At 36.4% G+C, this 12,440-nt stretch overlaps 1 protein-coding gene across 4 annotated transcripts in view; it reads left to right on the top strand.

Annotated features, from left to right (window-relative positions):
- DENND1B (DENN domain containing 1B) overlaps positions 1 to 12,440 on the top strand; it is a 269,366-nt gene that overhangs the window by 170,581 nt on the left and 86,345 nt on the right. For all 4 annotated transcript variants that reach the window (XM_062211550.1, XM_062211548.1, XM_062211551.1 and 1 more), the window contains one exon: positions 9,695 to 9,820. In XM_062211550.1, the coding sequence (XP_062067534.1) occupies positions 9,695 to 9,820 (126 nt within the window). The remainder of the gene's footprint in view (positions 1 to 9,694; positions 9,821 to 12,440) is intronic.

Raw genomic sequence — 12,440 nt, 5'->3', positions numbered from 1 at the left:
TTATTGGGAGTGATTTTAACAATATTGATTATTACATGTGGTCACTTTAAAAAGCAGTAGATCCATTAAACTATACTTCTGTAGTTTTTGTCTGAATATGTTGTGACTGTTTTTTTTTTTTTTTTTTTTTTTTTTTTTAGTGGCTATACCAAATAGGCATCTTGAAACATATGTAGCATGAGTGTTTTGAAATAAGAGAATAAGTTTTAGGGTTAAGTAACAGAATCAAAATTAGTTCTGTTGTGTTATTTTTATGAGCAGTGGCAAAAGGAACCAAGGGAATGAAAGAACATTTGAAATCTCAATTGAGTTCATTTTAATTTAAAAAATGCAGTTTTGAAACTTCCTATTCCAAATATATATATATATATATATACACATATACATTTAGTTTTAATTACCAAAAAAGTTGCACTGTTGTATTTCTAAGGCATTATTGCTCATTTTAAAAATAATTTGGACAGTTGTTATTTTAAAATTAATAAATAGGGTAACAATTATTAGAAAATTATTTGATGATTAAAATTAAAGTAAGATGTAGGAAATCTATCCCCATGAATATTAAATTAAAAATTATAAACTAATTCCTATAAATGAGGTTGGAGTTGACATTTGAAAGTTACATACATTAGAATACTCATTACAATAGGAAGGTGAATTTTGCTCTGTATTGGTTTTACTGTTTTTAAATGATTATAACTCATTAGATTCCAAAAATATAATATTCTATGCTGTAGGGCAATGTTTTTAACATTCTTGTGGATGGAAATCAACATAGGAAGTATCCTGTTGATGCTGTTTCTAGAACTTTAGTTCATATAGGATGATCTGCAGACCTACACATTGAGCACTAAACCCTAGTTCCTCCCATGTAAATGTGATATGCAGTGTAATGAGTAACTCTAACTATGAACTTAGTTGCCATTCTCATCTTGTTAAAAAAATAGTAACATGATTTATTTGATTTGAATTAGGTTTTTCAGCACTGTTTTGAAAACTTCATTTTCATCTTCCATATTCTACTATAAGAGTGTATAAAAAATATTGTGGACTTAAGTCCTTGTACAATTTATTGTAGACCACGGAATGTTACAGGATAACTGTGTTTAGTATAAAACAATTTTAATTACTAAGACATTAGAAATACCTCATTGTAAAATGGTCTTATATAAAACCTTAGGCAAATTATAGTGAAGCTTTCAAGTGTTGTATGAAGAGGTATGTTACTTGTTTTATTGCAATAGGAAAAGGAAAGACAAAAATTATTCTGAATCAATAAAGTTATAGAAAACCTAAGGAAGCAGAGAAAACCCCCAAAACTTTGACCTTCAAAGAAATTGTTTATATATATACATTCAATTGAATTCTTTTATTTGGGAATTAGTTTGGAAAAGAATTGGCAATTTCAGAGAATTTTTAAATCAACTTTTCAAAAAATTATTAAAACATAAAAGCAAGCAATTCTTAAAACCATGCAGATTATCAATAGATCTGTTTAATTCACTGAATATTTCCCCTAATCCAACATGAAGGTTGAACATGTTACATTGTCACAATAGATGTTTTAAAGAAAAAGAAGGCCCCAGAGACTTTGCTATTAGTTCCAGGTTTGCCACAGCTCTGCTCTAACTTTTATTGTAAGTTGAAGTCCCTAACTAATTTCTAGAGTTGGAGGGTTAGAAAAGATAACACAATTTAATTTGGCATCTAGAATTATTTGGAAATTTTATTGAGCTCATGGAGCAGACTCCGAGAGACAAATACTGCTTTCAGTTTGTCCCTGGAGAAGCAGTCATGTCCTTACTTCCTCTCTCAGTCCCTGGCTGCTGGAATTCAGGCATCACATAGTGCATTGCGCTCACCACGTAGTTCTAGTCAGTGCTTTGTACATAGTACGTGATCAATAAATGATTGTTGAAGGCAAATATAATCACACCCTTTTTATCTTTTGTAATGGAAGTTTGCTTTTTAACGTCCCTGTTAACAGTTACTCCCTAGAATATTTTATGAGAATATTTTCCTTCGATATTTGTAATAACAGAAAGAAGAATCCTGGAAGCATATTTAAAATATACGTTTTTTTACTTGTTAGTGCAGACTTTTCTTTCCTATCTCTGGTAAGGGAAGCCAGGTTGTGAGAGATTTCATTGTGTGTCTGCACCCTGAGCATCTGTGGGAACTCACCAGTTTTTAAATAGCTTCTTTCAGAGATGTGATTACTTTCAAAACAGATTTTTTTGTTTGTCTTCAGGCAAACTATTACAGATTTTTGCTACTTTTCCTATGCTTTCTTGATGTATATTTTAAAAACATATGCTTTAAATACCAAAGCAAACTAAATCAAAGAACACAACCAAAAATCCAAAATCTGAACTATGCTTCCAAACATTGAAAACATTTTTGTTATTTTTCTCTCAGCTGAATAAGAGGATCGGTCCCTCCCACAATGATCCAGGCTTTGGTAATCCCCTTTTATGTCCCTGTACTTCTGCCATTCTAAAGTTGATTTATCGTTTGTTACTTTTAGTGATTTTAAGTGCTCATGAAGTTCCATGGCTTTCTCATGGCTTTTCATTTCCCACTAAATTACCTAGCCTTTTCTCCAATGCCTGGCCCTTCCCCCACCCCACATATTATCTTAACAGCATGCTTCTCTCTTTTCCTACTGGTAATGTTTTTAAATAGAATGTAAACCTTGATTTTGGCCTTTAACATTACTTCCAATTCTTGTCCTTTATATTCTTGATTGTTGTATATTCGAGAATCTTTTTGTGTGTGTAATACTGAGCTTTGTCACGTTAGTGGTTCCCAAATCTAATACTTTCATGAACTTTTAAATAAATTATTTTCCTGGGGCCCATGGCAGATAATTCTGATTGGATAAACTAGAGCAATAAATGTGGAAGTATGCCTGGAAGAGGTTGTTAATTCATTAACTCATTTAATCATTCATAGTATTTATCAAGCACCTATTATGTGTCCTTATTATGCTAAGAGCTGGATATACTCATACTGTGGTGAACCTTGATTCTGTGGAGCTTATATAGTGTGAAATGTTGATTCAGTATTACAAATTTTAAAGAGAAGAGTCAGGGTGCAGTGAAAAGAGAAACAAGGGGAATCCTAGTTTAGATGAAGGTTGACTAAGTAGGATGGGCCTGTTCCGGGGCAGTTGATGCAGGGAGAAAAAGTGTGAAAAAGTGTGTGTCTCTGTAGTGCAGCAAGGGGTTGTCTCCTGTGGTGATGCACGGACTCCTGAGAGCCCAAGTGTTCTGCAGTAAAGGCTGCCAGTCTAGCAGTAAAGGCTGCCAGCAAGGAGCCTGATGCTCCACTAGCTGCACTGGGGGTTGGATTTCAGGTGCACGACTGTGAGAAACTGTGGAAACAATCAGAAGCTTGGTCAATATTCTTATTTCATATCCCTTATATGTCCTTTTCTTCTGTTTGTTTCTATGGTGGGTGGTATATTAATAGGCTACAAGCTCAGCTGCTGTTAGAGCAAAACACCCATTCCTAGATCAGAATTGAAGTTTATTTTTCTGTTGTGTAATAAGTCAGGGGAAAGTCATCCAGAGCTATGTATGGGGCAACTCTGCTATCCTCAGCAAGTAACATTCTCCTCTAGGTTTAAGGTAGGTGCCTTACTATTGTTTGTATACCTTGCCCCTGAAGTAAGGGGATAATTCAGGGGAGGGTTCTCATCTCCCTGTTAGGGATGCAGCCTGAAAGTGATTCTGTCCTTCAGTTCACTTTCAGTTTGTGTGAACCCAGTCATATGGCCAGATCAAGCCTCAGGGGGTGTTGGGATAGAGTCAGATTAATCATGTACCTTTCAGTATTCAGGATTTCCTTAACAAAGAAAGAGAGGGGAGCTGCTGGTGGACTGACAACCATCTATGCTACTTAGAAGCTAAAGTGAAACCAGCTGAGATGCTATTCATTTTTTTTAAGATTTATTTATTTATTTATTTATTTGAAAGGTACAGTTACAGAGAGACATAAGGCAGAGGAAGAGAGAGGTCTTCCATCCACTGGTTCACTCCCCAGATGGAACAGCTGGAGCTGCACCAATCCAAGGCGAGGAGCCAGGAGCTTCCTCCAGGTCTTCCACGTGGATGCAGGTGCCCAAGGATCTGGGCCATCTTCCACTGCCTTCCCAGGACATAGCAGAGAGCTGGATCAGAAGTGGAGTGGCTGGATCTCCAACTGGCGCCCACATGAAATGCCGGCACTGCAGGTGGTGGCCTCACTCGCTAAGCCACAGCCACAGCCCCGAGATGCTATTCTTATAAGTCTATAAACTCAGGCCAGCCTTTTGTGGGCTAGTGGAGCTCAGTGTAGGGGGAATGTCTTCCTCCAGAAGTGGCCTGAGTGATGAGTGTCAGTGAGCCAAGTGGGAGGAGGTGGAGGAGGAATCACAGCATGTATAAAGGTTCTGCTGTGGAGAGGAGATTCACGAATTCAAGAAATAGAAAGAATGCTTGTGTAGTTGCAGTGAGATGATCAATGAGAGTTATTACAAAATGAGTTTCTAGTCAGGGGTGATAGCAAAAGATCTGAGTTCTTGTTAAAAACCTTTGGATTTTTGAACAAATTCATTGAAGATTTCTAACTGAATACACTTGTAGTTCAAAAATGTCACCTTGGATTCTGGATCCTGAAGAATTATTGGATACAAGAAACAACAACAACAAAATCAGGAGACTGTTAGACGTGGTTTAGGTGAAAGATGGTAGTCACTTGAGCCTGATGACAGTGGGGATTTGGATAGATTTGAAATGTGTATCAGAAATAGAAGTGGCAGGGCATGGAGATGTGTTGCATGGAGTGCATGTGGGGGATGAGAAGGGCGATGTGCTGAGGAGGGCCTGCAGTGTTCCTTTGAGAACAACTGGATGAATACAAGTGCTGCTGGCAGGACATCAGACTTGGGGAGGGGCAAGAGCAGTTTTGGTTGACTTAAGGTTAAGATACCCCTGGAAGGAAATTAGGGTAGATGAGACCATAATAGTTAGGGTTTGATAGATCATTTAAGCATGGAGACAAACAATATAATAATATCCTCTGTAGCCAACTATATCATATGTTTTTCATTAATAAATGGTAAAGATTACTGACTGTTTTGAATCTTCAAGTAGAGGTTTGTTGGAAAATGAACATAATTGGAGGATATTGTTATGTCATTTACTAAAAAAATTTAACATTGCTAAGGTTATGCTGTTTGGAGATTTAATATTTCATTCACAAAATCATCATAACATGTCTCATGGAGAATAGGGGGTTTTAATTTCATACATTTGTTCTAAAGCCAAAATTTATTTGAAACTTTTAGCTTTTCTAAGTGTATGCAGTTTCTAGAGTATAGTTATATACGATGAGATATTTTAAAATATTATACATTTGTTTTAGGTTGTGTAGGTTATAATATAGGAATATTATTTATGAATACTTATAATATTTCCTTTGTTTTTTCTCTTTGTGATCCTAAAGAGTAAAATTTCTAGGTGTAGTAACTAATAAATTTTTATTGCAAAATGCATATAGAAGAGTAAAATCTGTCACTTCTCTGAAAAACTCATCCCCCTTCTATGCAGGAGCTTCCTGACTTACTCCCGGTTGGCATAATTACTTCATTACTCAGACCAAGTGCACTCTTAATTTATACCTGCTTGCTCTGTTTACTTATGTAATTCCTTCCCTTCATTCATAGTCACTTCAGTGCTAAGAGGGTAGTGGGGAAGGGGCAGCAGTGTTACTCCTGCTGCAGTGAGCTCCCACTGTGCTGAAATCCAGGCTGTCATCTCTCCTGTACAGGGCTGCTCAGAGGGCCAAGTTCCCCTTGTATGAAAGGAATTTAAACCTTGGATAATAGCAATGAAATTACGTGTATTTCTGAAGTTTCTTTTTGCCAATTGACTGTTTTTTTGGTCGAGCCTAATACCTACTTAGACTGAAAGTAGATCGTTCACAGGATGAAGACTGTCTAAGAACAATAAAGTAATCCTTAGCTACTGGAGGGTGAGACCAGCATACTTTCATAAGAATAAAAAGACAAAACAAGTGATACCTTTTTGTTACTAAGATTGTTTGGTGATAACCGTCTCACTATGGTTCCAAATGCTTTTCTGAATTTACAGTTGGATGATGTGAGTATAAGCTTTGTGAATCATGGGAAGATGTACGTTTATTTAATAACTGAACCTAGAAGTTTGGAATTTAAGGCAGAAAATAATGTTTCTCAGAGCAGGTATTGAAAAAGTACAGAAAGATTCTCTCTCTCTCTCTCTCTCTCTCTCTCTCTCTCTCTCTCTCTCTTTTTAATGGCTAAAAACTGCTAAAAGCTAATTAGCACTGCAGAGGGCAATGGTAACTGGTGATAATTTACTCCAGTGATGTAAAGGTCAAGAAAACCGAAAAGTTGATGCATATTTTTATATTAGATTAGTATCCTTATGTCTAAAGCTGATTTTTAAAAACATTTTTTTATTTTTGGACGTTCATTTTTCCGCATAGAAACACAGTTCCTCTATCTGCTCTTCTGGTCTCTGAGAGGGAAACACCCTCACTTTATGACACTGGAAGCCCACCAGCATGAGTCAAGGGAGAGCTCTGTGAATGTCCTTTGTGAAAGTTAGATTGATGTAGAAAGAGCAAAAGCATATTTTTTGCTAGGTAGTTTTGGTTTCATCTATTTATTTCAAAGAGAATACTCATATATGAGTATTTTCCTAGTATGTTCATGTACAGTAGCACCATGTGATAGAAATATAGTATGAGCCACATATTAATTTTAAGTATTTTAGTAGACACATTAAAAAGTTAAAAGAAATAGGTAAAAATTAATGATACATTTATAACCCTACATTCAAAATGCTGTTTCAATGTGTAATAAATACAGAGTTATTGAGCTGTTTTATTTTATCTTATTGTAATAAATCTCTTAAATGCAATATCTGTTTTACACTTAAACAAACTTCAGTTTGGAGAAGTTGTGATTCAAATGTTCATGTCAATATATGTACAGCATAGTCTAGAACAAATATTTGGTTTTTCTTTCCTATTTCCTACATATCCACAGGGAACTCAGAACTATCACTGAGTGACTAATTTTATAAGTGAAGGCTGTGAATTTATGATTTGATTAGGAAGGGCTTGTGGAAATGTGATCAGGCCTCCAGAAAACTTAAAGCAGCAATTATGATATTATGATATGATAAAGGCTAAGGACATGTCTTCACTCTATGAGTGTGTGCTATAATTATCGTATAGATATAGTGTCCTTGACGTTTGGGCAATTGAGCTGGAAATTAAGGCAAAATTATTAAATTTTACAAGAAATACACTTAGAGAAATTTTCTTTTGCAAAGCTAATAAGGCATGAGTTTTAAAGTTGTTTTTCATTTTTCAAAGTAAATTTATAAAAAACCCAACCATTTAATTTTGTAATACTTTCAAAGATTGAAAATACATTTCTTCCATGATCATCCTTTTTGGGGAGGTAGTCATTAAACACATGTATTGGTAGTCATCCTTGTATTTTTTCTTTAAAGGCATGTGAAACTTAAAAAATAGCATTATTACAAATGAGAATAGGAGGTTTTGTCATAAGATTTATTTTTGCATTCTTTAACTGTATTATTGTTTGAATATATGGGTAGCCTAACTTTCTCTTAAATGAATTCTGGTTTTTGCAGTCTGTGGCCTAAATGAATTAGGCTCTAAACTTTTATCTGAATCTATGGAGCTTGGATATAAATTGAAAAGATCACAGCTATGGGGAAAAGACCTATACTGCAAAGGCCTTTCTGCATAGATTATCAACATCATAACTCAATAATTTTTTCAAAACTATGGTTATAATTGGACCCACTGGGGGTCTGTTTCTTTGATCAGATCACAGTAACTGTGACTTTACACTAGAAAATGTCACTACTGTGAAGGTTTATCACCTGTAGCGCTGGTCTTTCCTCTGATGCTGTGTTCATTTCTCATTAGCATTATTCAAAGTTTAGTTGTTAATTAGGTTGACACTTCAATTACAATTATCATCTACAAGAGTAGTCAGACTAGTTGCATGAAGAAATAAAAATATTCCTTCCTGCATCTGTATGTAAAAGAGAAATGACATTATTTTATTATCTAGTAGTTTCATAAGGATCAGAGCATGCTCTTTTAAAGGATCCATTCAACAAGAATTTGATGAGTTTTTTCCTTAAGAAAACAGACTTGTTACACAACTTGTAAATAGTCACTAGTTTTAAGCATACAAACTGTAATTTTATAATTTGTGTGAAAGGAAGTGAATTGAATGTATAGGAACACTTTATGTGTCCTGCTCACCTTGAAAAATAAGAGTTTATTTCTGGAGTATGATCTCATTTAAAAATTCATCTAGATGAGGTCTATTCATAAAAAGTTGCATAGAACTTGTAATTAAAGGATAGAAAGTGTATAGACAACTGTAATGAAGTTAGTGCCTTTAAAATTATGCAAATGCCTAAATAATGCTTTTCTTTGACTTAAAAATATTAGTACTTTAATATGATTACTGGTTCATGAGGCAATGACAGTGAACTCAAACCCAGCATGTGGTAGTGGAAAAAACTGGACAAAACTGACTTTAAATTACTGCTTCACTACTTATTAGCCACACAGTGAAGGCAGATTAACTCCCATCCTCGTGCCCCTTTCCTTCATTCATAAATGGAAATATAAATGCTTTTCTTTTTTTTCTTTTTTTTCTTTTATTTTTTTTTTGACAGGCAGAGTGGACAGTGAGAGAGAGAGAGACAGAGAGAAAGGTCTTCCTTTTGCCGTTGGTTCACCCTCCAATGGCCGCCGCGATAGGCGCGCTGCGGCCGGCACACCGCGCTGTTCCGATGGCAGGAGCCAGTTGCTTATCCTGGTCTCCCATGGGGTGCAGGGCCCAACCACTTGGGTCATCCTCCACTGTACTCCCTGGCCACAGCAGAGAGCTGGCCTGGAAGAGGGGCAACCGGGACAGGATCGGTGCCCTGACCGGGACTAGAACCCAGTGTGCCGGCGCCGCAAGGCGGAGGATTAGCCTAGTGAGCCGCGGCGCCGGCCAATATAAATGCTTTTCATAGAAGACTGTTGTGAAGATGAAAAGAGACAGTGTATATCTTTGCATAACATCAATCTCCACTCATGGTATGTTCTCAATTAATTTACCTCCTCTCCCCCCTTCTAATCTTAGAATAAAAATACTACTTAACTAATGACTAGAAAGTTACATATGAAAATGAGGCTTCCAAAAATAAAAGCGGTGAGAGATCCTGAAGGACCCATAGCAAATAACCTTATGCAGCAGAAATGAACGATACCCAACCAACCTCATCTCAAAACAAGTAGACACATGTTGTAATCGCTAAAAATCTGCAGAAAAGTGGCTCACGAGCAGTTTACAGTAAAATAATTAAAGCTTATTTATGTCAAGAGGCCTTGGGAAAAAAAAGCATAAACCAATTTGCATTAGCATGTTACTATCTTCTCCTGCTTTCCTTTCAATTAACAGACCAGCAGGTGCTCGCTGCAGTTAAAAAGATAAGCTATCAGGGAGGAGGATGGATTTTTGGCTGACCTGCAGACACTGTGGTTTGCCTGCTGATTGGGTTCGTACCTCGCTGTACCAATTTCTGAGGTGTTAATTTAACTGTTCCTCTCTGTCATGCAGGTCTCGGCCTTGAAAAATAAACTGAAGAAGCAGTCTACAGCTACTGGTGATGGAGTAGCTAGGGCCTTTCTCAGGGCACAGGCTGCTTTGTTTGGATCCTACAGAGATGCGCTGAGATACAAACCTGTAAGCATTTTATTTCATCAGTACTTTAATTTTTTTTAAGGTTTTTTGAATGAGGTAGAAAAAAAAACATCATTTTAATATCACACCTTCGGAAAGTCTTATGATGATCTTTTAAAATCTGACATAATGTACTTTACAACATGTTACGTTTTCAGTCTTTTGACTGTGTTTTTGTTATCTTAGTTATCTTTAATTAATGTTTCCCACATTCTTTTCATATCACATCAATGTTCTAAAAGTGGAGTATTTACCTCTTAATAATAAAGAATTATGTTAATTCATTTAAAAGCACTATGTCATCTTGTTAAGATCATTAAGAAATTCACCAGCTTAATTTATTAATGTGTTTAGAAATGACAAGTATAAAGTGAAAGTTCAGAAAACTTGAGAGTTTTTCAATACTTGTAAATTTGTTGTCGTCCTGATTCATAATATTTTCTAAAGTGGGTTTATCTATTTAGCATATTAGCTCATTTTACTTTTCTTATTTCATACCTGAAAGGTGATTATTATGGTAGAACTGTAGCCAAGCTTTTAGATGGTCTAAAAAGGGATAAGTCAAAATGTGTTTGGTTTTCTGTCTGAATTACAGGTTAAAGGATGTTAGGCTCATTTTATGGACATTATTACACTATTCTTCCATGACCAGATTAATAAGTTGTAATGGATACAAACTTTGAATTAGTTATAAGGCCTACTATTTCATAGGAATTCGATTACCATTTCCTTAGTCTCTAGACTTTTGTCTTCTTATTTGTAAAATGAGACTTCTTAAACTTTTCCTGTCTGTCTTTCAGGGTTGTTGTATATCCCTGGTATAAACTATGAAGTACCAGACAAATGTAAATGAGTATATCCTTTCTAAACTGACTACAGAATTAATGATTCCCACTCAGTTGCTGTTATACCTCTAAAGAGTTACTGAGTTATTGGATGGAGTCCTTAAAATGCACGAGTGTATCAGCTCCTCCCTCTAGATAATCACAGATGACTAAGTCTACATGTTAATCTTCTTGAAATATGGTGTATATTTCTAAAGAGTTATAGAAATTGTAGTCCTGTATGCATATCTCACATAAGGGAGTATTTAAAAAGTTTTCCTTGTCGGGCCGGCGCCGTGGCTTAACAGGCTAATCCTCTGCCTTGCCACGCCAGCATACCGGGTTCTAGTCCCGGTCAGGGCACCAGATTCTGTCCCGGTTGCCCCTCTTCCAGGCCAGCTCTCTGCTATGGCCTGGGAGTGCAGTGGAGGATGGCTCAAGTCCTTGGGCCCTGCACCCGCATGGGAGACCAGGAGAAGCACCTGGCTCCTGGCTTCGGATCAGCGAGATGCGCCGGCCGCAGCGGCCATTGGAGAGTGAACCAACGGCAAAAAGGAAGACCTTTCTCTCTGTCTCTCTCTCTCACTGTCCACTCTGCCTGTCAAAAAAAAAATTAATTAAAAAAAAAAGTTTTCCTTGTCATAAGGACCTCATGTTTTAAAAGACCAGAAAACCAAGCATCCATATTACAGTACAGCATATTTCATATTCAATTAAAATGTAAAAATCAGTGTAAAGGATAAGTATAGTGATTAGTTTAGTTTAGGGAAGTAGTTAGAGAAAAAATTGATTGCAAATTTATAGTACAGGAGAGAAAATAAGATGACTTATCTTCATTTTTGCCATATTTACTAATTCTTTGTAAGCTAAATCTTTCTTTCATATTCCTTTTAAAATTTGTGAAGGATTTCAGATTTGAGGAAAGGAGCAAACTGAAGTTAAAAGAACATTTTTTTTTCTTTTTTTTTTTTTTTTTGACAGGCAGAGTGGACAGTGAGAGAGAGAGAGAGACAGAGAGAAAGGTCTTCCTTTTCCGTTGGTTCACCCTCCAATGGCCGCTGCGGCCAGTGCATCGTGCTGATCCGAAGCCAGGAGCCAGATGCTTTCTCCTGGTCTCCCGTGCGGGTGCAGGGCCCAAGGACTTGGGCCATCCTCCACTGCACTCCCGGGCCACAGCAGAGAGCTGGACTGGAAGAGAGGCAATCAGGACAGAATCCAGCACCCCGACCGGGACTAGAACCTGGGGTGCCGGCGCCGCAGGCGGAGGATTAGCCTAGTGAACCATGGTTATGGCCGAAAGAACATTTTCTTAAATGATTGAAATTTTGTTAGTGTGTTAGGGGCTGCTGGGTGAAATTATTAAAATCTCATTTCAACATTAATTATTATGGATTTTATAGCTTATTTTCCTCCTGTTTTGAGCTTCATTATGCAAATGGGAGGTGTAAGGTTTTCAGTCTCTGTCTTAAGCATCTGGAAAGCAGAATTTCCAATATCTGTGGAAAATATATAATTTCATCATAGGATGTTTCCTTTTTATTTATCACATCTTTTTATAAACTTGTTAGCTTATCTACAATATAAAATATATTTGATATTTTTCTCTCTCTCACTCTCTTTGGCACTGCAAGTGTATTTTGGGAGCTAAGAGATAGTATTTCATTTTGTATGCCTTTACATTTCTTCTGACTCAATTTTTGAATTAAAACCTTACTTTTTAAAGTTCACTGAATGTATTTGACAGTTTGTTGTTTACTTATTTGTAAAAGAGGTAGTTTTTAGAGATTCATTCATTTGTG

Source organism: Lepus europaeus, chromosome 14, assembly GCF_033115175.1.
Source record: "Lepus europaeus isolate LE1 chromosome 14, mLepTim1.pri, whole genome shotgun sequence".
NCBI classification, from domain to species: domain Eukaryota; kingdom Metazoa; phylum Chordata; class Mammalia; order Lagomorpha; family Leporidae; genus Lepus; species Lepus europaeus.
Note: the sequence above shows the minus strand (reverse complement) of the source record. Positions and strands in the feature narration are given on the sequence as shown.